This window comes from Macrobrachium nipponense, chromosome 1 (genome assembly GCF_015104395.2).
Source record: "Macrobrachium nipponense isolate FS-2020 chromosome 1, ASM1510439v2, whole genome shotgun sequence".
Lineage (NCBI taxonomy): Eukaryota > Metazoa > Arthropoda > Malacostraca > Decapoda > Palaemonidae > Macrobrachium > Macrobrachium nipponense.
The window spans coordinates 187775977-187803026 of NC_087200.1; the positions used below are offsets into that span (position 1 = coordinate 187775977).

The 27050-nt window shown below is 36.4% G+C and overlaps 2 protein-coding genes across 9 annotated transcripts in view; one reads left to right on the plus strand and one right to left on the minus strand.

The window, feature by feature from the left end:
• Nucleotides 1–27050, minus strand: part of LOC135219934 (uncharacterized) — a 276412-nt gene that overhangs the window by 27595 nt on the left and 221767 nt on the right. The gene's annotated exons all lie outside the window — the stretch shown is intronic.
• LOC135219931 (uncharacterized) lies at nt 1934–21805 on the plus strand. 2 transcript variants are annotated; one of them, XM_064257150.1, is made up of 5 exons: nt 1934–2434; nt 4362–4484; nt 19276–19425; nt 20015–20119; nt 20427–21805. In XM_064257150.1, exons 1-5 carry the CDS (start codon nt 2278–2280, stop codon nt 20552–20554), a joined length of 663 nt encoding a protein of 220 aa, XP_064113220.1. In that variant the 5' UTR covers nt 1934–2277; the 3' UTR covers nt 20555–21805. The 2 variants fall into 2 exon arrangements, with proteins under 2 accessions (XP_064113220.1, XP_064113219.1); XM_064257149.1 differs by lacking the exons at nt 1934–2434; nt 4362–4484 and adding an exon at nt 15441–16345.

Consider the following 27050-nt stretch of genomic DNA (forward strand, 5'->3'; position numbering starts at 1 on the left):
CACAAACATAAACAGATTTAACCATAGGAGAAACTAAAACGTAGCCATACAAAGTCCAAAACATGTATAGAACTGAATATATTGATTTTGCTGCTTATATTTATCTACAACTTTTTTCATTAGGAAGACATCGAGTTTAAATAAACCAAGAATTAAATTTAGAACATTTCAATTATTTGACTTGATGAAACAAGATTCAATGATATTCCTTTTAACTGTGTCATTAAATAGGATTAAAGTGCTTGCTTGACTCCAGTTAATAGGATGATCTAAATCTCTCGTATGCACGAATAATGCATTCGATATTTGTCCAGTTCTCACAGAATATTGGTGCCGTTTGATTTGTTGGGAAAGGGATTTTCCGGCTTGTCCGTAATATATCTTATCAAACTTTTTACATGGAATTTCATATATGCAACCTGGAACATCTCTAGGAGAATTTTTTACTGTTAAACTCTAAAGATTAATATTACTGAAAACAACATTTATGTTAAAAAAGCTTTAAAATCCTAGGAATATCTATAGTAAACCTTTCATCATATGGTAATTTGAGAATGTTACACTTACTAAATTTGTTCTAAATTCAAATTTTGTCATTAGATAAATAAAATGTTTTTTTTAGCTCTTTTCCATGCCACATTTACAAAAGTCCTTGGGTATTTAATTTTCAAGGCAATATCATAAATAACAGAGAATTTAACATTTTTATGTTGATTGGAGTAATAATGAACAAAAGAGACATTGCTAGTTGATTTTCAAAAAACTGAAAAGGTGAAATTTCTATCATTTCTATAGACAGTTGCATCAAGAAAATTCAAATTACAATTTCTTTTTTCCTCTACAGAAAGTTTTATAGAAGGGACTAAATTTCTGAGATTAATAAGGAATTCCTGGAGATTTTCGTGAAGTGGCCAAATACAGAAAATATCATCCACATACCTAACTGAAAAAAAGTTTGAATTTCCTTCTGATATGAGGTACTTTGTCTTGGTTCTGGCTGAAATCCTGAACAATACCAAGTGCTAAAACCCAACTTAGAGTCAAGGGTTTTTTAATACTGATACATTATATTATCAAAATGTATACAAGAGAATTAGAGATACCAATTTATCACTGATTACTCCTCTGCAGTGTCCTTTAATCTACAAAAAAAAAAAAAAAAAATTAGTAATGCATTTATTTCATGACCCAGCAATAGAGAAGAGCAACGAAGTTACCCATCCCAGTGTGGAGGACAGAGGAAGGAAGCCGAAGACGAAATCCAAAACATCGATACAGTCGCAGCATATTACGGTGACGTCACTCGTATTAACAGCGAGTCCGCATGATTCACTCGACGAAGTGTGCGATTTCATTTTAGTGTTGCCTCTCGTGTTTTTCAATTGTTACGAGAGAGAGAGAGAGAGAGAGAGAATTCTTAATAATCAACAGCATACTGCAAATATTAAGTTTATTTATAGTTCACAATCAATGAAAATACAACAATAATCTTTAAAAGTATGAACTTCATTCATTACGACTAAATTTAGGATAAAGAAATTATATTTCAATTCACATTATACTTGTATCTGGAATATAAAACATTAAAAAATATTTTCTTCTTGAATGTTAAGGCGAGTTCGATTTTATCGTAACAATAGCCATCTCTTCGTTGGTTAAGTGAATGTGACATGACGTATTTTGACAGTAGGTAGCTAGGTATATAATGCTTCCATTTCATGGAAAACTCGCAAAATATTTTTCATCAAGCAATTGCACTGTGCGCTGCCATGGACTCAAAACTATTAAACACGGTTCAGAAAAAGAAAAACATATTTCTTCGGCGTCCGTCCCCGCCCAGGGAATTTCTGCATCGTATCAGACAACAGTTGGTCACCACCTCCTCCCACCTCCAACTACCTGGCAAGAAGTGGTGAGAACTGGCAACGTCGCACAGGTATAACAGATACCACTACACCCATTTTGCACTACGGCCTCCTCCCTTGAACGACTCACAACGACTAAAAATTTGCTTTTTAAAACTCGTACACCTGTTCGGCAGTTCATAACAGTAGTAAAGGAATATGTTATGATAGAAGAAACGAACAATATTGGATAACTGTAACCTTCCGAGCACGGTTCATGGCAACTCTTCTTGGGATGAGTATATACAAAACAGTTTACTAGGCGGACCACGAAGGTGGCATGAAAAGCTTTAGGGTTGGGTTAGCGGTGTTGGTGAGTGTTTGTGTTTTGGCTTGTGAAACGCCCTTGTAGTGATCAAAATTCGGTGGAAAAATGCCGATGAGCACTTACGAAACGTACGAACCTACGACCTCCCCATGGGGTCAAGTGATCTCGGGGATTTCATTCTTGGCGATCGTCATATCTTTCTGCTCTCCGTACTGGCTCCAGAACGATGGTGATATGGAGGGAGGTCACTTTCTTAATACAGGTAATCATTATTGCAGGTTTTCTAGTATCAGTGAAAATTCCTATGTGAAAGAGTGTAACATCAGCTAACTCCAGTTATAGAAAACTACCAGTACGAGTAAATGAGTGATAAGCAGTAGCACCACGCTTGTAACCACGAGCAGTGTCATGTGTGACTCCACAAGTGGCCAGGAAATTCATTCAACCAAACTACGTTGGGTTCTTTCAGAAATAATGTAGTACAGAGAAGGTTATGCTTCAGGAAAGCTGAAAATACTCCTAAAGTTCGATGCAATATTGACTTACGGGAGAAGTTAAGCCAAGAACGGCGGCATTCAAGTTTCCAAAAGTTTATCATTATCAAAAATCAAAATTTCCTCGAATCAAATGAAAAATTTTTTAATCACATTTTTTTACTTTACAATTGCAGTAATATTGATCAAAATATTGTTTTGCAACAGAAAACATGACAAATTAAAAGCCCAAAAGTGCTTATTTATGTTAATCATTAAATAATTAGAATATTTACTGTTAAAAATGTTGTGAGTGCGTGTTTGTATGTAGCCTATGTATGTACGAGTGTGTATATGTGTGTGTGTGTGTGTGTATATATATATATATATATAGATATATATATATATATATATATATATATATATATATATATGTATGTATGTATATATATATATATATATATATATATATAATATTGTGATTATTATTATATTATTATCATCATTAGTCTGACACATCATATTTAAATCACCATGTAATAATTGCTCTAACTACTGCCAACAATCGAGAAGGATATTCCCAAATGAGTTTATTTTATTTATGTCAAAATACGAAAGCGTCAAACTCATGTGCTTGGAAACTCGTCTTGATAAAATTACATAATTCGGAGGACTGATTAATTCATAAACTGATTCACTGATTGCAGAATTTGCAGAATTCGTGAGAAGTCGCGAAAAGAAAATGCAGAATGTAAAACTAATCTTAAATCAAAAAAATTGTATGCAACTTCACTTTCTGATTTGATTGGTGCGGATTAATACTGCATAAGTGAAAAAGAACTGCGGAAGGTCCAGAGTCTTGTCTGATTTACTTCGATACAATTCGTTACAATGTAGCAAATAATTTTTCCCAATAGCTTTCATACCAAAACCCTTAAAATTAATTTTTTTTATTCCAATATAAATTTTTGGTATTATAAAAAGGAGCGTACAATATTAAAAATAAAATTGTCTTGGACTGACTCAATTTCCTGTCTTTGCTCAACTAATGGAAAAAACATCATTCTAAACCTTTCATCTTATTTTTCAATTTATTAAGGCAGTCCCCAGGATACGCCGGGGGTTCTTTGCCTGGCAGGGCGCTGTAAGCCGAAAATTGCCTTAACCTGAATCAACATAATCATAATGGGAATAAATAGTACTTGCAGCGCTGTAAGTCCGGGTTACAGCGCCATAAATCCACTTGCGACGCTGAAAAATTGTGGTTAACGGTGCCATGAGGCAAGCGCAGTAAGTCCGGAACGACGTAACCCGGGGACAGCCTGTAGTTGATTTTGATCATTAGTTTTACCACCTGAAATAAAATTACTGGGTGGAGGAGAGAGAGAGAGAGAGAGAGAGAGAGAGAGAGACGAGAGAGAGAAGAGATGAAGAGAGTTAGAGAGCGGAGAGAGAGAGAGAGAGAGAGAGAGAGAGAGAGGAGAGTATCTTAATTTCAGGACCCACTACGAGTATCTCAATTCATAAAAAACGACAACCCTCTGCTGCTCATTTGACCTCGGTATAAATTTAACCCAAGTATGAGTCAAAGTAAATCAAGTCTTTTTGTAAAATGTAACAAAACCGCCAAAAAGCAAACAACTTACACAATGAAGCAGCCCTAAAGGTTTAAGTATGTTTATTCCTTCTGAAATATACATGACCCTCTTGTTACAGGTCTGTGGGAGGTCTGCTTCACCAACTACCACGACTACACGTATCGCTACGACAGAATATATGATGGCTGCTACTGGACTCTCGACGAGGAAATGCACGTCATTGCTGATCAGTTGCAGAGGCGTAAGTGCTATTATGTCGGCTAGTTTGATGTATATAACCTCTTCATGCGTATTTTTGTAATTAAAAACGATTTCCTCTGGATCATAGTGGATTCAAAACAAAAACGAGTAAAGCACACGCCGAAGTTTCTTCAGCGCAATCGAGTTTTCCGTATAGCGTATAATCAAGGCCACGGAAAACAAATCTACCTTTTGGTCGTCACCGTTTAATGCTCCATGAGCCGCAGCCCATGAAACTTTAACCACAGCCCGGTGGTGGCCTGGCCTATATCATTGCCAGATGCATGATTATGAATAACTAACCTTAAATAAAACAAACATTACTGAGACTAGAGGGCTATAATTTGGTATGTTTGATGATTAGAGATTGGATGATCATCATACCAATTTGCAGGCCTCTAGCCTCAGTAGCTTTTAAGATTTGAGGGCGGACAAAAAAGTGTGTGGATGAGTAGGCAAAGACAGCACAATAGCAAGTCTGTCATCAGTGATCTGTCCCTCTTCTAACTAGCACCGATGAAAACTCACAAGAAATCATTTGGAGCATTTTATTTACCAATACATTAATTATTCAGTTCACATTTTTCTTGACTATATATTTCCAGACAAGGGCACTTCTGAATTGCATTTCCTGTTCCTTTTGGCTCTTTTTGCATACGAACCTTTTCCAATCCTCTACCCTTCTATTCAATATAACAAAAATGTTTCGACTTTTTTTTTTCCATGTCTCAACTTAACTCTTACAGATATTCACCCATTCTTTTCCTGTTACAAAATTCAAACAGTTTCAGCAACAGGTTATTTTTGCCACAAGTACCTCGTCAGCAAACACTAGTGGATCGGGGGGAGGGGGAGCCGCACCTGGGGTCCCCATGAAAAATAAGGACAACATAATGATATGGAAGATTTAGATAATAACATGAGAAATATAAAAATGGAAACAAGAAAAATCTGTTACAGAAATAATGAATTTTTTTTAGAAAAAAAAATAACAATAACATTAATGACAATAATAACGGACTCGGTATTTCCTGATAAAACAGGCGATGGCTGTCTAGATATCACAACTGAATTCTAAATAAAATGCATGCATTATCCCTCTCTCTCTCTCTATATATATATATTCGTTTAGTATATATGTATATTATATATATATATATATATATATATATATATATATATATATATATATATATATACATACATATATGTATGTATATGAAAATTGGTGGCCCCCCCTCCAAGAAATGGTTCTGGGTCCGCTAGTGTCTACTAATAGCAGCACCAGTTCCATGTCCCATTGCGTCATCAGTAAATGTCTTGACCACAGATGCATAAGAGCCATTTCTTATTTCTGTGTTAGACCAAAACTTTCGCCCTTTTGTCAGAAAAATAATGAAATGATTCACCACAAATTACTTTAGTATACATTTCTCACGGCATTCGATCTCGATGCTTTACAGGTTTCCCCGGATCTTTTACTGGTGAAGACTTTCATAAACAATCATGACATTTCATTCCACCTTAAACCAGTCTGTAGGAAAATACTTTTCAGTCATAAGACCATGGGGTCAACCTTTGCATCTTCACGTCCTCGAGAACAATTCCCAATTTTTTGCTCGCCTAATTCCTAAAAAAATATATTTTCCTTTATTCTTTTACTCCCTTATTCTCCACTATATCTCAGTCCTCTTTGTGCAATGAATATTCTTCAAACAATTGTCCCTCGCTCTCAAAACTCCCTTTTCATCTTAAATTTGAAGAATACTAATCACTTCATTCTGCCTTGCGGTATTAGGGTATTAACAGTAAACTCCTCATTTCATATCTCCTTTCTTTATGAGGAAAAGTCCGACGAGATGTATACATACATTACTGGCCTTATCTGAAGAGTCCTGATGGAGACAGGGAAACGACGGAGGGAAAAAGAAGAAGAGTGGTCTAAAATGAAAAATGTTCCTCCGAAAGGTTTCAGATCAAATGGATGACAAGAATTCGAAACACGAAGTCAATTACAGTGCAGGGCCTAAATTTCACTAATCTTAACATACTCCTCTTACCTGCTATAGTTATTAATTTCTATAGTTAATGGTTTTGCGGTTCAGAAACTCTTACAATCCAGTTATATAATCCAGTGGCTTATGACATCCTTTCAATGCCAACTAGATTATGAGGCCTGCTGACATTAAAAAAAATGGATCTTGCAATAGGTAATTCCAGTTGTATAAATTAATCTTTAAAAATGCACTCGTCTGGAAGATGTAAATGAAAGTTCCCCAGTGCCTGGTATTTCGTTCGTGTTCCTTCCATTTGCATGGAAAAGTATGAAGCTTTATTCGGTACCAGTCTGATATTTAATTCTACCTCATACAAGTACGATTTCCCATCGGTTCTATCAGTGAAATAAAACTATTGAAAAATATACTTGTCACAAGTTCATAAGGTTAGTCCTCCTTCTTAATTTACACATTTCAAAGGGGCTTTGAAGTTAAGAAACTTCAACAATTCTTACATTCTAAGAATGTAAGAATCATAAGAAGTTCGGGTAGTAGCAAGTAATGGCTCTCTTTAATAGTTTGTCTTTCCAAAGCATCCTAATTGTAAGATAATTCTGCCTGCATTACCAGAGTTCCCATTTGGCGATCCTGTAGAAAACATGTCCAATTGCCTATGTGTTTTTTTTTATGTTTATTACCTGTTTTAACAGAAGCTAGTGATGTACTAAACATTTCAAGCTGAACAATATAATGTTTCTTTATACAATAAAGTATACATTTATAACTTATAAAAATATTATTTCTGGGATAAATATTGCATTAAAAATTGCCGTGAGCCGACAAATTTCTTATCGACTAAAAAATTCCCATCCGGTTAACATACATGAAAATATATTAATTCCAAGGTAGAGCGAATTAGATATTAAAGGACATTTGTAGCTCGATGTGTGTATATGAATCACGGTAATGTGATATGGCTCATATACATATAATATATATGTATAACTGAATCACGAAAGTTAAGAATGTGATAAATCTATAAATAAAGGTATAAGCCACGAGGGAAGATAAACAACAGAGTTTCCGCAAGATCTTTCGACGTTCAAACGTCCTTTACTTAGCAGATGAACTGACTTACATGAGGAATTGACAATACAAGAAAGGTCATATAACTGACAGATAGGGGTTATAAAGAGATTAGTACCTAGAATCCGACACACCTGGAAGAGAGTAACCTTCTCAAACAAGCATAAACATGGGTACAATTAAAAAAAAAAAAAAATCTTAAGACAATCTGCTCAGACCCAAGGACAAGACAATTAAAGGATTATTATAGGTGACAGCTATTCAGAACTTTGGTAAACAAAAACATATTCACAATACATATTAAACATACATATACAACGAAGATATCTCTAAGGCAACTAATTTTTATTTAAGTCTGTAATTATATCTTTGAGGTCATTCTTAAACATGTTACAAATACAAGGGTCTAAATGAAACAGGCCACGACTAATATTGAAATTACAATGAGAAGTAAATTGTATTAAAGCAGATTCTAAAAGATTTCATGATAAGACATCTTTTGACCTTGCAATTACTGAACTACCAATCCAATTTATTCGGTGGTTGTTTTCACTTAAATGAATGAATATTGCATTAGATATTTGCCCAGTTTTTACAGAATATTTATGCTGGCTGAATCTTACTTCTAAGCCCTTGCTTGACTTTCCATTTTTTATTAACATTCCTTTTAGTGTGTTATAGGAAAAAACCAAGGTTGACATTAAAGGCTTTTAACAATGATTTAATGGTTTCAAATCGGTTAAAATAAGGCAGACTGAGAATGTTCTTAGAATTTTCTTTCTCCGTGTTACTTACACTATAAAACTTTTTGTGGGCTTTATTATAACAAATATCTAATATATGTGAAGGATAACATAAATCTTTCCCTATTTTTCTTATGTATTCAATTTCTTGATCCAAATATTGGGGACTGACAATGCGCAATGCTCGTAAAAACATAGAAGAAAAAATTGATATTTTGATGTTAAGATGGTGGCCTGAATAGAAATGAACATAAGTTGTTAGTTGGTTTCCCATTGCCATGCCAAATATTAGTTGATAAAATTCATCTGCTAAGTAAAGGACGTTTGGACGTCGAAAGATCTTGCGGAAACTCCACTGTATATCTTCCCTCGTGGCTATACATATATATGTATATATATATATATTATATATATATATATATATATATCACTTACACTTCAGAAAATAAATATTTATATTTCTAAATCGTTGAACATCAAAAGATTTTTGACAGAAAATAAATAAATATTTATTTTCTGAAGTGTGTAAGTGATATAAATATTATTATATATATATATAAATATATATATATATATATATATATATATATATATTATTCACTTACACTTCAGAAAATAAATATTTAAATTTCTAAATCTATAAATTACTTTCACCCACTGAAGACACGTAACGGCTCAAGAAAGCTCCTGCAGATGTCTAAATATACAAGAATCCCCCCTAGACCTAGAGGGTTGAGGGAGTATATATCGTCACTAGTCACGTGATCAACCAATTACTCTTCAAACGAATTGTTTGCAGATTCTGTAGGGTGTTTTCACTAAATATTGAGACGGTCTTGTAAATAGTTGTGTGTTCTAATTTGAACATGTTTTAATGTGACTGAAGGATTTGAATGATTGTGTATTTCTGTGTAGCCGTGGTTTGTGAGAATGTTTCCTGAACGATTTGTTATAAAAAAAATTCATACATATATATTATATATATAACGTTTCTTGGATTTCAACAAAAAAATCTTTGGATATATGTTGTTGGAACGGCAGCACTCGGTGAAAAACATCTAATCTTTGAAGAAAATAATAGAGGCTGAAGCACAAACAACTGGGAGATGAAAGTGGGCGAGTGGAAGGTTGTGGTTTCCTGCAGCAGGTCCAATCACTACCTCCCTCCCTCCCCTCCCTCTTTCACCACCGCCCCTCATTCCGTCTTTCCTCGCAGTGCTGTGGCAGGGTTTTACGAACTGATTCAGAGACAAGGAGAGGAGAGCAGACCTGTCTTTTTTTTTTTTTTTTTTTTTTTTGAAGACTGGCTCCCTTCCTAAAGTTTTACGTCTGTTAAATCCGACGTCCCCCCACCCCCCACGGTCATTATGAAATATATATATATATATATATATATATATATATATATATATATATATATATATATATATATATATATATACACACACATGAAATAAAATGGTGGCAGCTTTGTGTGCCCTAATTTAGTGATCGCGGAGCTTTCTGACACTTGATTACGATGAGTTATATTATGGAGTAAGGGATATATATATATATATATATATATATATATATATATATATATATATATATATATATATATATAATATATATATATTATATATATATATACGTATCACTATACCTGCGTTACTACTTTTTATTTACATTATATACATTACTCCCATGTGTATTCAAATGCAGTGTCAAGCACAACCCTTATGACTTCCAAATCATTGTAGTCGTCCTCCGTACTAGGACGTTCAAGTATCAGAAGGCTAAAAAAAACTCTAGCCAAGGCTTGAATGATCCCATTTGTCATATGACGTAAATGTATAGTTAATTCATCTACGTGCAAATCTGTTTTTAGTCAGCCGACCTTTTTTTTTACGAATACTAAGTCTGATAGCATTCAAGGTCTAAAAGTTTTGACCACTGTCATCTCCGTTTACCCGGGTTCGCCATTCTCTTGTTAACTGTTTACAAGAGCTTTAGTACTACTGCCTCACCACTGTCGCTCTCCTGATTTTCATAAACGGGTATTTTGCAGTTTTTTTTTTTTTTTTCATATTTACAGACCGATGAACGGTGAAAGATAAGACTGGAACTCATATACAATATATACCACCAAAGTAATAACGAATACTAATATATATACATTTAGGGAGTACCATATTTTCTTGATTTCGTGTACAAGTCTGGTATTTCCGACAGGAGCTTCGTGCCGTTGGGCAACGCTTAACCTTCTTTCAAGCTAGCATGGCCTACTGTTTTTCCTGAGCTGCCTCAAAACCTCAATTTCAAAGGAAAAAGGAGAACGGGAATAAATTCATGATTCTTTGAATCGTCTAAAAGGGCTACTGTCATGAAGTCGTGAGTCATCATCCCGACAATACCAGCTCCTTCGTGGCCTAGGCCTATGTGGAGTTTGGGTTGAATATGTTAAGGGTGAGGTACTACCTGGCAGGCGAGGCAAGGCTGACGGGTAGTCTTTTTTCCATTGCTTAAGGGGGGAGGTGTGTGTGAGTGTGTGTGACTCTTACAGGCAAATAATTCTAAAGTACAGTCGTTGGCCTTTTCGTCTGGGAGCGCTCACCAGTGGTTGGGGAATTGCCCCACATATGTTTTGGTTTGGGAAGGGAGGGGGGACCTGTCCTTAATGTAATCCACGCTGTGTGACGCGTTGTCTGGACTGTGTGAATATGTACCCAACTCGGGTGTCAACGGATTATGACGCTTTTTTTTAAAAGAAACGTAATGTCAGGCCGTCTCTATTACGAAGTTTAGTCTAATGCTTGTTACTTCTTCATGCTTTCAAAATCTACATTTAAAGGTATCTAATACGGAGAAGAAATCTTTTTTTTTTTAAACTACACTTGCGTTGATTTAAACCCTAAACCAACACAAATTGGCAAAAAATAAAAATAATAAAAACCTTTTTTTCTATGTGAGATACCTTTAAATGCAGATACAGGACTTAATCTCATTATACACGAACGACCAAACATATGGAATTGTTTACACTTGCTATAATTGCTAAAACTTACATAAGAAAATATGGATATATTAATTACTAAACACATAAACAGCTGAGAGTAGCGAGCGCAGTATCAGGCGAGTTGCGTGCAAGGCTTCGTATCACAGAAAGTGAAAGCAGAGGACAAAGACGTCTTCTTCTTCCTGCATCTCAAAAGGCGCGCGGAAACAAGTTCCTTTACTTATAAGGACACCTCATGAAGGAACTCTCTGTTTTTGTGTTAAAGCACGTACTTTGGAGAGGAGAGAGAAGAGATAGAGCGAGAGAGAGGAGAGAGAGAGAGAGAGAGAGAGAGAGAGAGAGATGAATGTAAAAATACATTAAAATTAATTTGGGAATTTATTTTCGAATATGAAAAAATAAGGCACGAAAGGGAAGTAGGTCATATGATTAGCAGACTTCTCTCAGTTGCATTCTGAAAGATCATTTAAAATACCCTTGAATTTTTTTCAGGTAAAACAAATCACAGAAGAATGTATACAAGGGTAAAAGTAGAAGTTTTTTTTCTAGAAGATATGTTAACCATACCACGAGTAGTTATGGCTGTCATTCATACAGTTATGTACCTACTGTCTGATTTAAAACATCATTGCAAAGTGAGATATTTCACGATTGGGGTGTGTGTGTGTGTGTGTATACTCGACGCCGATGAATAAAAATGAGTAACTGCGACGAAGTTGAATGTTCCCTCGGCCTTGAAAACTGTTCAACCTTGAATTGATGCCGAGAATTGCCACCATCTTTTTGAGTAGGACAGAAAAGAAAAAAATAAAATGTCATGGAGGACAACGGAAAGACCAACATTATCCTGACAAGTAAATTCCCCTGGCAAAATAATCTGGACACTGCGACGAACGAAAACAGACTAATGCAGAACCATAGATTCGTGCAGAACATACGAATCGATGGCTTTTTTTTCCCTCCCATAAACCCAAGGTCTCATTTGCCCCTTTACAAACACGTTCCAGGTAGACGCTGGGAGGGGCGGGGTAGGATACCGAATGCAAGAAGTCCCTGCTGGCATTTTTAGTTCACTTTTCATAATTGTGAGTTTATTCCACACCGTGTCCAACATTCGGTTATATAACACGGGGCGAGGTACATAGTACTAATTACGTGTTAGGTTGACCGCGAAAAAGCTGCAGTTTCATTTTCCTCGTTATCAACTTAAAAACTTGTAAAACGCAATTAAATACTTATATTTGTAATATATCTAATATATATATATATATATATATATATATATATATATATATATATATATTGTGTATGTGTGTGTGTGTTGCGGACGCACACGCTACGTGACATTTTACCCGACTGAGCTGAGAAACTCATTTAGCTACTCGCTAACTTTGCTTTTCTCAATCTGAGAACCTAGACACTTACTTACAACTGGATGAAGTAAGGTGTTACACGTAGGCAGGTTACATTTCCAGCTGCCAGTATAAATTTTCATGCAAATAGCAAAATGCACATACTAAGGGACATTTGATACCACACGCGCTACATAGTACTATACACGGCGAAATACATTTGACACCCCGGTGCTAGTACTAAATGCAGCGAAACACTAGGCGCGTCACTGTTTCGCCGTATTTAGTACTAGCCCCTGGGGAATCAAATATAAATGCATTTCGCAATCTGCTTGTAACACACACATATTTATATATGTTCATTCATTCATTTAGCGACCAATTACGTCAGAAACATTGCAACCAGGAAAAAACAGTACATGGATCGAAGTAACAAAGACTAAAAGATGAGATTATTTCCCGCTTGTTTGAAAAGGCAGGTTTTGAGAACCGGTTTCCGTGGTTATGCTTACTGGCGAAAATAACCAGGGTTCTGTTACATTTTTTTCATCTTTTAATAACACTCCAAGTTGTCTCCCAATTCAATTGCAAGATTTTAAAAGCAAAGAAATGGGCGTTATATGGGGCCAGCAGTGTCATCGCAAAATTTGTGCCACCATCAGAGATAATGTGATTAAGGTAAAATTTCACGTTTAGTTATATTTATATATACATATAATACTGATTTTTCATTTGTTTACACATATATATTATATAAACCTTTACATCTAAGAACTTTCTTACCCGAGTTCTCAGTTTAAATAACAGAAACAAGAAAAGGGATATGATTATATCAAACAGTAAGTTCTCTATCTTCATTTCGACGGGCAGAGCAAGTTGGTTGGTCCTCTCTCATCCTCTCTTCTCTCCACGTCCTCTCTCATCCCTCTCCGCGCACTTCGCTCTGTCCTCAATTTTCCTCTTCCCTCTCCCCCGCACTCCCTCCCTCTCCCGCCCCCCCCTCCTCCTCTCCTCTCTCCTCTTCTCGTCTCTCTCCTCTCTCTCTCTCTCTTCTTTCCTCTCCTCATCTCTCTCTCTCAGGCATGAGTTTCAATATCCTGCACCTCCCCATAATAACGGAAGAATAAATGATGAAGGATCTCATAAAATCTCAGTAACTCTGTTCCATAATTCAGCAGATAAAACTGGCATATTTCCTTGAGAGCCTGCAACAACTTAAAGCACTTGAAACTTTACTTAAGCAGAACAGACTGGATAAAGGGGCAGCTCAGTAGTGAGTATAACGAACATTCTTAACAGACACTCGTCCTTCTGTAAGCTGCTTCTGTATGGACAATGCACAGACCCCTCTATATTGCATAATAAATACTTGACAGTATTTTCACAGCGCTGGTTACAATTATATTATATTATCTTCTTTCTTTTTCGTTAATTAATGGAATTTGATTCAGAACGACAATAAAGTATTGTAAGAAATCTTATATTGCTTCGTGGGGTTTCCCAGTCAATAAAACTAATGGAACCTCTCTCTCACGCCCAGAGAACACTCACAAACAAAGGCGTTACCGATCCGGATGTCTTTCTTCATCCGTTACAGCCTTACATGGACTGGACAAATGAGGTGGCATCGTGTACAAAAGGGCACTCCGTTGCAGCGGTGACATTTTGCCTTCACCTCTGCCAAGATATTTTGCAATCAATGATTCCGTTTTCTACTGTCTTTCATCGACTGTTTTCGTTGACTCGCTTGGAACGTAGATGTTTGCGTCGCGTCGGAAAGGAATCATTGCTTCATGATCAGTGATGTCATGTCATGCAATATTCAACCTCCCTGAGCATACATAACCATCAAATGCTGCTGCTACCACCTTACAGACAAAGAAGCGCGTACTTTGTATTCTACTGACTGTAGATGCATACTACTGCTCGAGATTTCAACTTCACTGTAAATGGAAATCTGTACATTTGAAATATTCTCAAAACTACTTTGAGAAAAGACACGACAGAAAAGGCATAAATATAATGTATACAACCAGTATACAGACCTTGTATGAAACCTACTTTTCATTTGCCGCCCCCCCCCCCCAAAAAAAAAAAAATGACGTAGCGATCAAGTGTAAGAAAGCACTGAAGATCTATTCACACAAGTTTTCTAAAGACCTAATATTTTCATTATTTTACATATCTTTCTTGCGAGTTGCAAAGAAAGAAATTTAAATCCCGTAGCAGGAACCAATATATTTGGCATTACTGCCCAAATTAAGTCTGGCCTTCCTGTTCCTGCCACATATGCGTCTCTAGTGACCTCATCCTTCTTTCTCATCCAAGAATAAGCTGAAGGAAGAAAAAAACAACATTGATTCAAATACTCCCGCTCCCCCAGCCAACACCCAGGTATATCCTCCATGCAGCGTTGCCACATGACAAAGAGAAAAGTCTTTTGTTCTATTCTTAATTATTCTCCATCGCCATTCTGAGTGAAAGTGTTCAAATGACCAACACATTTTTACGTAAATATCACTAACAAAATTGAAAGGTTTTACTAAAAATAAGCAAAAAGACGATAATCAATGTTCGATTGATTACTATCGAAACAATGACTCATAATGCTCGTAAGGTACATCATTTCTGCAGAAACTCGACCTGCATGGCTAATATGTTAATGAATGTGATAAAAAAAAGTTTCGTATTAGTTTTAGTGTGTGGTAAAATAAAATCAGCCTTTTAAGTCGGTATTTACTGGCTTGGGTCTCGTGTTGTACCTCCCGGCCAGGTGAGGCGGGTCTGCTGCGAGGCTAGTAGAAACCCAGGTAAACGGTGGGAGACCGAAGACAGCACAACACGCCCAAACAAACCTCTCTCCCATTTACCGTAACGTGGATACTCCTTCGACTATTTCTACATCTCCTGCGTTTCAGAGTGGTAGTGAAAGCACCCAGGACTGATACCGTTATGTTACTTTGTGTTGAGAGAGAGACAGACGAAGAAAATGTCTTGTTAAGACTAGTAGCCTTGCCACCTGTAGACGGCTGCGTGTTGAAATTACCGTGTTGTGCTTGTGTTTTGGTTGACGAAAGTAAGCAGCGCTGACAACAGTTACTGCTTTTACTCCTTCATATTTATACGTAAAGGCCTTGCGTGAAATAGAAAATGAAAGCCTAATAAGAGTTTTTCCATGGTGAATACGGATGAATATTCGTGAATAGGCTAGCCTGCGTTCCACAGGACTGGAAGTAACTGAGAATACCGACTGTTGAGATTTTTCCAAATTTTGTTCTTCCATAAAAGCGGCCTTCATAAATAAATAGCTAAATTTTAAGTGTAGTGTAAAGCAAGACAATAAAAAGCCGGAACTAATAACAGATTAAATTAAGAGAAAGAAACAGACTTTGACGAGATGGTGGTTCCACCCAGAGAGAGACGCACCACCTCGGGATGGTGGGCTATAGCCATCCACGTTTTAGCCTTCACCCTGATCACAATCGGTATGTTCACCACGTACTGGCTACAGGCCGAGAATAAGGCCTACGGGACAAATATGGACCGAATAGGCTTGTGGACGCAGTGCTTCAGGAGCCTCACTGTCACGAAGGACGTGCAAAGGGAAAGATTCTTCGTAGGATGCCGCTGGCTCTTCGATCCCTTCACCACAGGATATGAGGATGTCAGAGAAATGTTGCAAACACGTAAGTCTAATTGGACGTGCAGAAGTCGAACTTTCACGACGAGGAAATACTTTATTTGAGCATCTTGATGTTACAGAAATCATTCAGACGTTACGAGCTGTGTGATGAAGTTTTGACATAGCTGTTTTAGTACGTACAACGGTTGAAGTCAGGGATGCAGACTCGTTGAACGTAAGCACGGGCACGTGCAAAAATGGCAACCCCCCCCCCTTAAGTAAGCAGCCCCTGAGCTGGGGAGCAAATCATCGGCAGGGATAAGACAATCACTCATTTGGGAAAGTTTTGAGTGTAAGATTTCTCAGAATATATATATATATATATATATATATATATATATATATATATATATATATATATATATACAAGAAAATAATTAACCACCTGCCACACGGGGCAGAGGAAGGTGGCACCCACCTCTCCCCCCACCGCCCCCGGCCCAACCGCTTGAATGACCTTTGGGCATCACTGAAGCAGAACCCGAGGTGCTTTTCACAGAGACACCGCTAATTGAAATACTGATAGAATTGTACGAGTTAAAAACTGTGTCATGGATCGCTGACGAGATTATGGGTTACGAGCAATCGCAATCACAGCTACACGAAAATGAAACCACCTGATGTCATTTCCTCCAACTAAAATTTTTCATTGTTTTCATTTTGCGAAAATGAAATGGTTTCGACTGAATTCTCTCACAACGAAAATCTTGTCTCTTTTATTATTATTATTAATCAAAATAGTTTCACCAGACTACTGAGCTGACTTTAAGCTCTCACAGGGCTGGCCCGAAGGATTAAAACAAAATATACCAGGTCTTGGCCTGAGGCCCAAGCACTGGGACCAAATAGGTAAAACACACACAAATACATTTTTACTCATGTTTCCATACATACACACTAAATGGTATACATTAAGATTCAGAATAAGTTTAAGTAACACTTCAACGGTTTAATGTTTTAAAATTCAATTAACTCCTTAAGGGTTTTCGTATTTTTATTATAGATTTATTTTTATGTTTTAGGAATTAAATCACAGTTCCTAATGAACATTAAAATCGGAACTATTGAATTAATGATGCCGTAGACTTCTATGTAAGAATTATATATATATAATATATATATATATATATATATATATATATATATATATATATATATATATATATATATCATTGTTTTTGCAAGGGTTAGGAAATATCAAATATAATGGATAAACTGTCAGTTTTTTTTTTATTATTTTTACTTAACATGACGCAACCACGATTCAAAATCAAATTGCACACTGATAAGGTTTAAGAAATTGGGCCACATTTAATTTCAAAATTAGTTATCTACAAAAAAAAAAAAAAAAAAAAAAAGAGAGAGAGACCTTGAGGTACTCAGTACCTCAAAATGAAAAAAATAGTTATTATTACAGACTGTTGTAGAGACAGCATACATATTCCATTAATTATTGAAGACCTAGTAGAAAATTTATAATTTTTGAGGCAAATTTTCTATGAGCATGCTGTGAATGTTAGTATAAACATTATTAAGTATATTAAGTCAAAGTATTAACATAAGCATAAAATACTCAATTACTGTTTGCCCTACAGCAGAAATTCCCGCAAAGGGTAGTGCCGTCAGTGAACCTCATGCGGTGCACTGTGGGCGTTACTCATGGTTCTTAGCAGCGTCCCTTCGACCCCTAGCTGCAACCACCTCCATTCCTTTTACTGTACTTCTCTTCATATTCTCTTTCTTCCATCTTACTTTCCACCCTCTCCTAGCGACTGTTTCACAGTGCAACTGCTTTGAGGTTTTCCTCCTGTTACGACTTTAAAACCTCTCTATATCAAGATTCCCTTCAGGGCTGAATAATCCCACATGTCCCATCGCTTGGCCTTTAGCCAAAATTCTATGTACCATTCCTGAAGCACAAATGGAGAGATATAGACCCTATTATATTAATTCTTCGTCTACTGATTTTGGAGGTACGAATCAAGATTGGGTCTGTCGCTGCGATTCAGCTTAGTCAAATTAACTCTGCTTTCAAACCATACTATTATTGTGACGGTCAGGGGCGGCAGAGTAGCGTTTTACATAATTTTTGGGTTTAGTGCATGGTATACAATTTCATGCAGCTGATTCCATTTAGTTTACATTGCTCCAGTCACATCCAGATTTTGTGTGTGTTTTATCTCATTTCTGTTTTTCTTTTATTTCAAATATTTGACCTAATTTCTTTACTTGTGTGATGTTTACCATTGTTCAAAAAGGTTATGGCAAGCTTGTGATCCTGTTCGAACACACTGCCAGTCATGGTCGATAGAATAGAGGCCGTTTTCACGAGATTCTAACTGATTTTGGGGATGAAAGCCCAACCCCACCTCAATAAGGGCGGCTTCATTAAACTAAATTTAGATGTACCAACACTTCCCCAAAGTCGTGACTATTAAAAAGAGAAAACAAAAACGTTAGCATCATAATCTAGAACTGCTCCTTACTGTTTACAATAAAACGAATAACTTTACAAAATCTCACACTACAAACAAAGCGCTACGTTAAAAGTCTGGGCAAAAAAAAAACATTAAAGTACCCAAAAGTGTATTTTGTGTGAAAGCACAATTCGATGCGTATGTGCGATTTACTTAATGCGTTACATTATGCCTCGAACGTTGCGTTCTCTAATTTATATTCAGTAATTCACAAACAAAAAACAGCTATTTTTCTTTATAACTACTTTCTCGGATAAATCGGGATTATTTAACAATTATTTACGCAAACATGTAAAGTCGGAACTTCAGTTTCGTTTTCTAAAAGTCTTCAGCCTTTCTTCAGGCAAGGTCATCTTCATGAAGTTTTCTTAGTTGAGTCATTTGACCTTTGGTCTGATTCCTGTAATCCTGGAAGTGTAGGAGCATTAAAAGAGTTCCCATTTTCTTCTGTCCACAGCGTTCTTCGTCACAGTACAAGTCTTCTACACGTTCTGCTTCACTCTGTCACTGATTGGAACTGGTCTGACGGGGATCTTGGTCTTCTGCCCAGGAGAAGACTTTGAGAGGCCTGTCCTGAAGTTGGCCTACATTGATCTCTTCATCTCATGTAAGGATCAATTACTGATACCCATTTCAAGTGGTCTGTGTTAAAAATGAAATGAAACTTGCTCAATTCAATTGTAGACTACTCCATCTTTCATCTGTCATGTACAACACTGTACAACAGCAAGAAAGCTTCTTACTGGAGCAATTTTTCATCCGCTGTTTGCAATGTTTTATTCTTTCTGTATCTTTGCAAATGCGTCCGTCATTATACTCATAAATCATTGAGGATGCATTGGTATCTGTATCGCCTTGCTTAGTGTTCACCTAAACATTTGAAGCCTTATTGGCTTACAGAGTAAATTCATACTGATTGTGTTGATATTGAAAATATTAAAAACAAGATTTGAAAGTACAAGGCTGTAAAATGTAGCTGATTCATCTAATCTCTTATTATTCTACATAAGATAAAATAACATTTACTGTAGTTTTTGATGATCTGAATATTTCTGGCTTGGAGTAAGACCGATGGGTAACATGATTCCCATGTAGTGTTTCAGAATAAAGATTAAGCATTTATCTTTAAAGGTAATATGTATTCTATAATACCTTTGCAAATAACTACGATGCATCTCTTTTTTTTATTTTCATAGGGGTATTTGGATTCATAGCAGTCATTGTCTTCGGAGCAATGGGTGACAACAGAGACTGGATGCCCCACTGGGATCATAACCATCTGTCATGGTCATTTGGTTTAGGTAAGCATGACGGCCGTAGTAGGTACCTGGTACAATTGAGAAAATGTACCTTTTAGAAGTTCATTCGTTACTTTTTTTTTTCTTTGCCATATTGTGCATGACTATACAAGCACTACAACGGTTTTGATAGTATAATTCAAGGTTCAAGATACAGGAAGACGTGAGAGTGAGTCCTTGTTACAAATGAAGATGCAGGACGCGACCTAGATTATTATGCCCTTAACAATGTGTAACCTTAACAATGTTTTAAAAATGATCACTGCTGTGTCAGTAACGGTCTAACAAAAGTTTTGCCTTTTTCTCTCAGCTGTTGTTGGCGTAGTGGCAGAATTCGTGGCCGCCATCTTGTTCCTGGTGGAATATCGTATTCAGAAGAGAAAGGACTCCTACAGACAGAACCACGGGGTCTTCACCCTCGAAGGGGCCAAACACTAAGAAGCTCAAAGTATTCGCGGATATGAGCGATCCACTTCTGCAATACGTCAAAATAATGTCTGTTGCCTCAAAGGGTTTTCACGAACTGGAAAACTCCAAGTTACAGAAGATTTTGTTGGTTAACATGAATAGATTTATAGAATGTATATAACAACTAGGGTGAGGGATGACGCACTGCACTATCTTGATTCGTGCTCCATGAAGGTAACTGAATTAAAAGTAAGAATTTTATACAAATTACAAAGTCAGGAGCTTGTATCGTGTATACAAGAATCACCACAAACCCCTCAGTATTAACGTTGTATTTCCTCAAAACTTGTTACAATTCAAGAAAACTTTTAACTCATAAAAGCACTCGTTAAAATCTGGAGAAAATTCCACGAGGCCACTTTTAATAACAGTATTTCATAAGGGCTGTAAGGTTATTTTTTTTCACGTGAAGTGTTCATGTTTATCTTTGGGAATGCACGTCCCACCAAAGCAGCAGTACCAGTCATTCCTGTGTGGTGGACTTCCAGTGGCGTTAGTGTTGTGTTCAATGGCGCAGTCGTTCACCCTCTGAACGAATTTCATTTAGTTTACGTTTACTTTATTCATGTTGCTAAGAAGCCCATTTAAAACATGGCAACGTCCATTACGTCTAGTTAAGTTTCCAGTGCATTTTTTTTCAAGTAGTACTCTAGTGTTGTTAACAGTCTGTCTAGCTTGCAGTTGCGTTGTCCTTTTTTCGAACTGCCTAGCATTCATTCACTTCTCTTTTTTTTCGAGTTTAAACGCTATACAGGATTCTAGATTATCTTACAGTCGCAAGTTTTCCCTTTCTCATGTTTTGTCTATTTTTTAGTTTAAATGAAAAGGTTTCAAGTGTTCAAAGCCCACAACTGATGACGGGTCCAGTGTTTTAAGGAAACGTGAAAAATGCGTGCTTTGTTGCCAGGGAATTTCGCTCAGTAGGCTTTGAGAGGCTGCCTCCGAAAACTTAAGCTGGGTGAGAGACGGGGATTATTAAGTCCATTTGTTCCCCTTTTCGGCCTCAGTTTCTTTTCTGATAGACACTGCCACTTTTCCATCTTGTTTTCCGTTTAGCTGTAGACGCGGATGCCGTGTGATCTTAATGAGTGCAGGCAGTTGATGATAGTTTGCGGATTGTTTTTTTTTATTACATGAGACCGGAATAGACAAGTCTAATTGCCTGTGGCTCACTACTGCCAGGTCAATTAAGAAAAAAAAACTTAAATTAAATAATTAAAACTAATCTTATCCACGTACTCAACCCTTAACTAAGATAAATAGCGTCCTAATTGGGAACAAACCTCAGAGGACCAGAGTTTCTTCATCATTAATTTCAGCGTTCTACGCTAGATGTTACTTCTACTGAAACTCACTCACTCTTAGAATGAGGAACAAGCCCCATTGTGCCTAAGAATCATGTCCTATTTAACAACAGACTTCAAGATATGGCGAATATTAGGATATTTGTTTTTAACCGTACATACTATATATATATATATATATATATAGTATATATATATAGAGATATATATATATATATACATACATACATACATACTATACATATACACACACGTCTTGGCGTATAGCTCCCACATACATTTAATTAAATGGAAAATCAGCCAAAGATGAGGTTATAATTCCCGTACCATTATTGTTTGCAATAATGGCCGCACCTTAACAGGACCAGCTGTACAACTTAACCCAGAAGTGACTTATAATATACTTCAGAGGTCTTCTCTCCTTGATTGTGTTTGTGAGACGATATAGTATTAGTAAACCCTCTTGTACATAGGTAAGTTTTTTTGTTGCGCTGTCGCACTGTGTTGTTGCAATGCGTTGTTGCAATGTGATTGAAAAGTCATTCCAATATGTAACTTAATCCGTCCATGATGTAGCTTTCACCCGTCCGTCTGTATGAAAAATGCCCGTCTTTTCTACTCAGACTTTGCAAGCCCAACTACTTAAAGATGAATATCTCGAATTATTCTTAATAATGAATCTAGTGAGTGGGGTCAGGGGAAGTATTTCGTTATAATTCAAACTATTCTTTGAAATTTTATCAAGGTCTGCCATGTCTGACAACGAACATTACATAAGTATAAATTGGAACTTGCAAGAACTTTTTACTTATAAAAGTAAAAGTAGGGTATCGTACTGCGTGTGTATGCTTAAAAACGTAATAATTAGACCCTGTGCGTATATGCTACGCTACCTAAATGCTCAATAAAATTTCAAATTATATATATATCTTGGTTGTAGTAAGGCTTTCATCATCACAATTCTATGTCCAAATTACTTGTGGTGATATTCAGTTCTCGGGCGGGCCATAATTATCAAAAGCACAAATAACGAAATTCAGTGCCAATATGACAGAACCTGACAGTGATTTTGTTACATCCAGTGTAGAAAGTAAACTCTTGAATTTTCAATAGGGTATATTTTCATACCATTGTGATCATGAAATAAACTTTTATTACATTTCAGCTTTTTATTTAACCCTATATAAAGTAAATATTTCGGTACATATCCTATCTGAAGTATTGCTGTGCAGAATATCAGTACGATACAGTAAATACCTACGGCAAGAAACTAAAATGTTATTTAAAAGTGCTATATTTAGTTAACAAAACTATCATGATTTTACAGTAAATACCTACGGCAAGAAACTAAAATGTTATTGAAAAGTGCTATAGTATTTAGTTAACAAAACTTAAAAGTGCTATATTTAGTTTACAAAACTATCATGATTTTACAGTAAATACCAACGGCAAGAAACTAAAATGTTATTTAAAAGTGCTATATTTAGTTAAACTATCATGATTTTATTAACATAATTCATAAATCTTGAAAATACAACTGCTCACGTGGTAGTACATTAAGTGCTATTGGGGTAATCTTTGAATCCTCTCTCTCTCTCTCTCTTCCTTTCTCTCATCCTCTCTCCTCTCTCTCTCTCTCTCTCTCTCTCTCTCTCTCTCTCTCTCTCTCTCTCCAAAATCAAAGCCCATCCTCTCTTGTGAATTGCAATGTCTATTTCCGATAATTTTTATCTTAACACTTTGACTCAAAGAATGAACGTTCTTTGGTACAGGCTAAAATCCCACGCACATAAACGGAAGGAAGGTTCTGTGCGGTATCACGCAATAAAAGTACAAATTGTGACACTCAGATTTCAAGAATATTTACCACTATTACTGCACTTCCATTATTACTACTGCTTAGACATTATCAAAAGATATGAAGTAACGTTTACTACTAGCATAAACATTTAATATTAAACCCATCATTACTAAAACTGAACTATATAACCGCTTTTTGTAATGTACCTTAAAATTGTAAAAGAAATGCAGCCAAAGATGACAAATATATGCACTATATCATTAAATGCAGACCACAAATACGAAAGACTATATATATATATATATATATCTATGATAGAGGTGACAAATTATGTACACTGTATAGCCGACTATTACATGCCCTATCAATGCTATGAATGTCAGGAATTTGGTCATAGCGCAACAAATTGTTTAGAAATGACCAAGTCTGCCCTAGATGCGGTGAAAGTCACAGATTAAATAAATGTGCCAACAACACCTTAAAGTGTAAAAACTTTGTAAAGAAAGGCCACAGTGATACTAAACATGAAAAATATGATGGCAATAAATGCACAGTATATATAAAGAAGAAATGTCAAAGGCGGAGAATAATAGGGATCATGGCTTTGACTAATAATCTTCCAAGACTATAGAACAAAATACAGCCTGAGGTGAAGTTCAAATAAAAAGGAGCAAATTAAAAATTAAACAAAAAAAACTAAAGACGCTCCTATTCTGCTGGAGCTATGATACAGACGCGGAAACACTAAGACGATAATTTATAAAATATAAGAAGCACCTTATTTTGAAAACATACAAGGGCCCACCAGAGAGGGAATCATCCCTGTGGAGGGCTGTAGTACACAAAACCAAACATTGAAGAAAGTGAACAGTAACACTGGTTCGTAAGATGGTTTGAGGTTAAGCAATTTTAGACCAAATTATAAACCTGACGATGATGTAATCAAGGTATATAGAATAAGGTGGTTGGGAACCAAGGTTAGAGAGAGAGTAAAAAAAAACGGTCTCTATGTGAAGCCCCTCATTATCATATATATATAATAATATCATCTTTCAAATCATCAGGGAATTAAGTAGAAATACAATATCGAATATTTCATTTATGTGTCAGCATTTGAAAAATAATACTACTAAGCAGGAATTTCCCAGACATGGTGCAGTCCATTAACGGAGGAAAAGAAAAGAAAAAAAAAAAAAAAAGTCCATTTAGTGTTTTCTTATGGACCTTACTGAAACAGACGCCACGATCTAGAGAGGACACTTTAAGCACAATTCGCGTTAGTGCAAACTTGACTGGATGATAAGCATCTAAAATTACAGATTACGCCCTATAGTATGCACTCGATAAGGATATGCTTCAAGAGGAAGGACACAGTAGTAGAAATTCACATAATATATGCTAGTGATACTACAAACAAACACGTATTCAGACCTAATTAGTGGAAAACAGATGGAGGGGCAGTATGCTCATTATCGTCTGAAGAGAGCGCTCCATCTAGAAACATTGCCTTTCTGGGAGGGGATTGCTAAAGCCATTACTGTAGGCCGATGACAGACTACCTTCCTTCATTAAAATCTATCATTTTTCCATATTTCTTCTGACAAATGGATGGAGTTTATACACACACACACGCTCCTTGAATGATATTCATATCATCGCAATAACCTGCTCTACTATCTTTACGAACAACAACGAGAAGAACGTCGTTCACTTCACGAAGGAAACAACGGCCCAGGTTGCGATGTCTCGCTCTTATGTGGAGTAGGACACTCGTGTCGTGAGAAGAAAAACCGGTATGTGGGACAAACGCTGTGGTCACTGGCCAATCTGTACCATTCACAGCCAACAGAAACAAAAGTATATGTACCTTCTCTCTCTCTCTCTCTCTCTCTCTCTCTCTCTCTCTCTCTCTCTCTCTCGGGAAAAGTGGAACTGTTCTTTCTGACTGTAAAATTTTATTTCACATCATCGACGAGAAAACTATGCTCTCTTAAAAAGCAGTCAATATCGATAACTGGCTATGGGAAGAAAAAAATCTGTCAAAAGGCACTAATGGGAAAAAATACGACCATGACAACGTTCTCCTAATCCAAACCGGACACCATCTCTGGTCTGGAAGGGCCATCATGAAGAAATTTTGGATGGCTAAAATGAAATGGCTAAAAATAGAAGTTTTTCGTAGACGGAAATGATTGGGTGTGATGATACCTTTCAAATGTCGCTCATCCATTAAAATTTCCCTTCGTATCTGCGAACACAATGTTACACGGCCTTGCACGGAGGTTAATTTTCATGTTGTGAGTAAAAGTAGCGACGGAGAGAAATGGACAGATAATAAGAGAGATTAATGAGCAAATGTATCTTAGAATTGAAGGTACAAATAGACGGATACTATCTAAGGAAATCAGTACCATCACTGATGTATTTTTTTAAAAGATTTGCGAACTGTCGATGCGGATTTGAGAAAGGTTTTGGCAATGACTCTTATAGGTGATGTGATGAGGTCAATATTATTCAGAGGCTAACGAATAGAGAATCGTGAAGTGTGATGCTGCATTATGGTGGCCATAGCATAATCAAGCACCAGCTGATCCCGGTGTCCCAGGCATGTCTTTAAGAAGGAAAGATAATTATAGATGAAAAGTCTGACTGTTATAGGGGAAATGTAACATTGGTGATCGTATATGCCTTACTTTGGCATACATGAGGTGAATGGTATGGTTTTGACTGAACACTTTAGACAGATAACGGGACTAGAAGAAGAGCAGGGTAGGTTTAAGCAAAGAAAATGGTTTATGGATTTGGCCTTTCTAGAACAATCGTACAAGAATTTGAGAGAAGAGTAAAACAAACAAGCTATATGCGGTGTACGCGACCCGAAAAAAGTAATTTTTATACTGAGAGTCTATAAAGATGTAAGAGTTTGACGGTGTTTAGCGTAGAAGGTAACGAACCTATGAAGAGCAATAACCACTTTTCAGGGTGAAAGTGAAGAGTCTGTCGAAGCCTGCAGGTGGAGGAGTGATTGGTGTAAGTGGGATTCCAACAGCCGTGTTAAGTTTTCATGGCTGCCTAAATTTTTACGGGTGGAGTAATTAGATGGGAATTGAACTGAACTGAATATAGGATTTAGGTCAAAGGCCAAGCACTGAGACCTACGAGGTCATTAAGTGCTAAAACGAAAATTGACAGTAAAGGGTCTGAAAGGAGCAGCTAGTGCATAATCTCATACTTGCACTATGAATCAATTGCTAATTTGAAGAGGGTAGAAAGTCAGTTGGAAGAAAGAAAATACAAAAGGAGGTAGAGTAAAAGGAAGACAGGAGTTGCGGCTAGGGGCCGAAGGCACACTGCAAAGAAT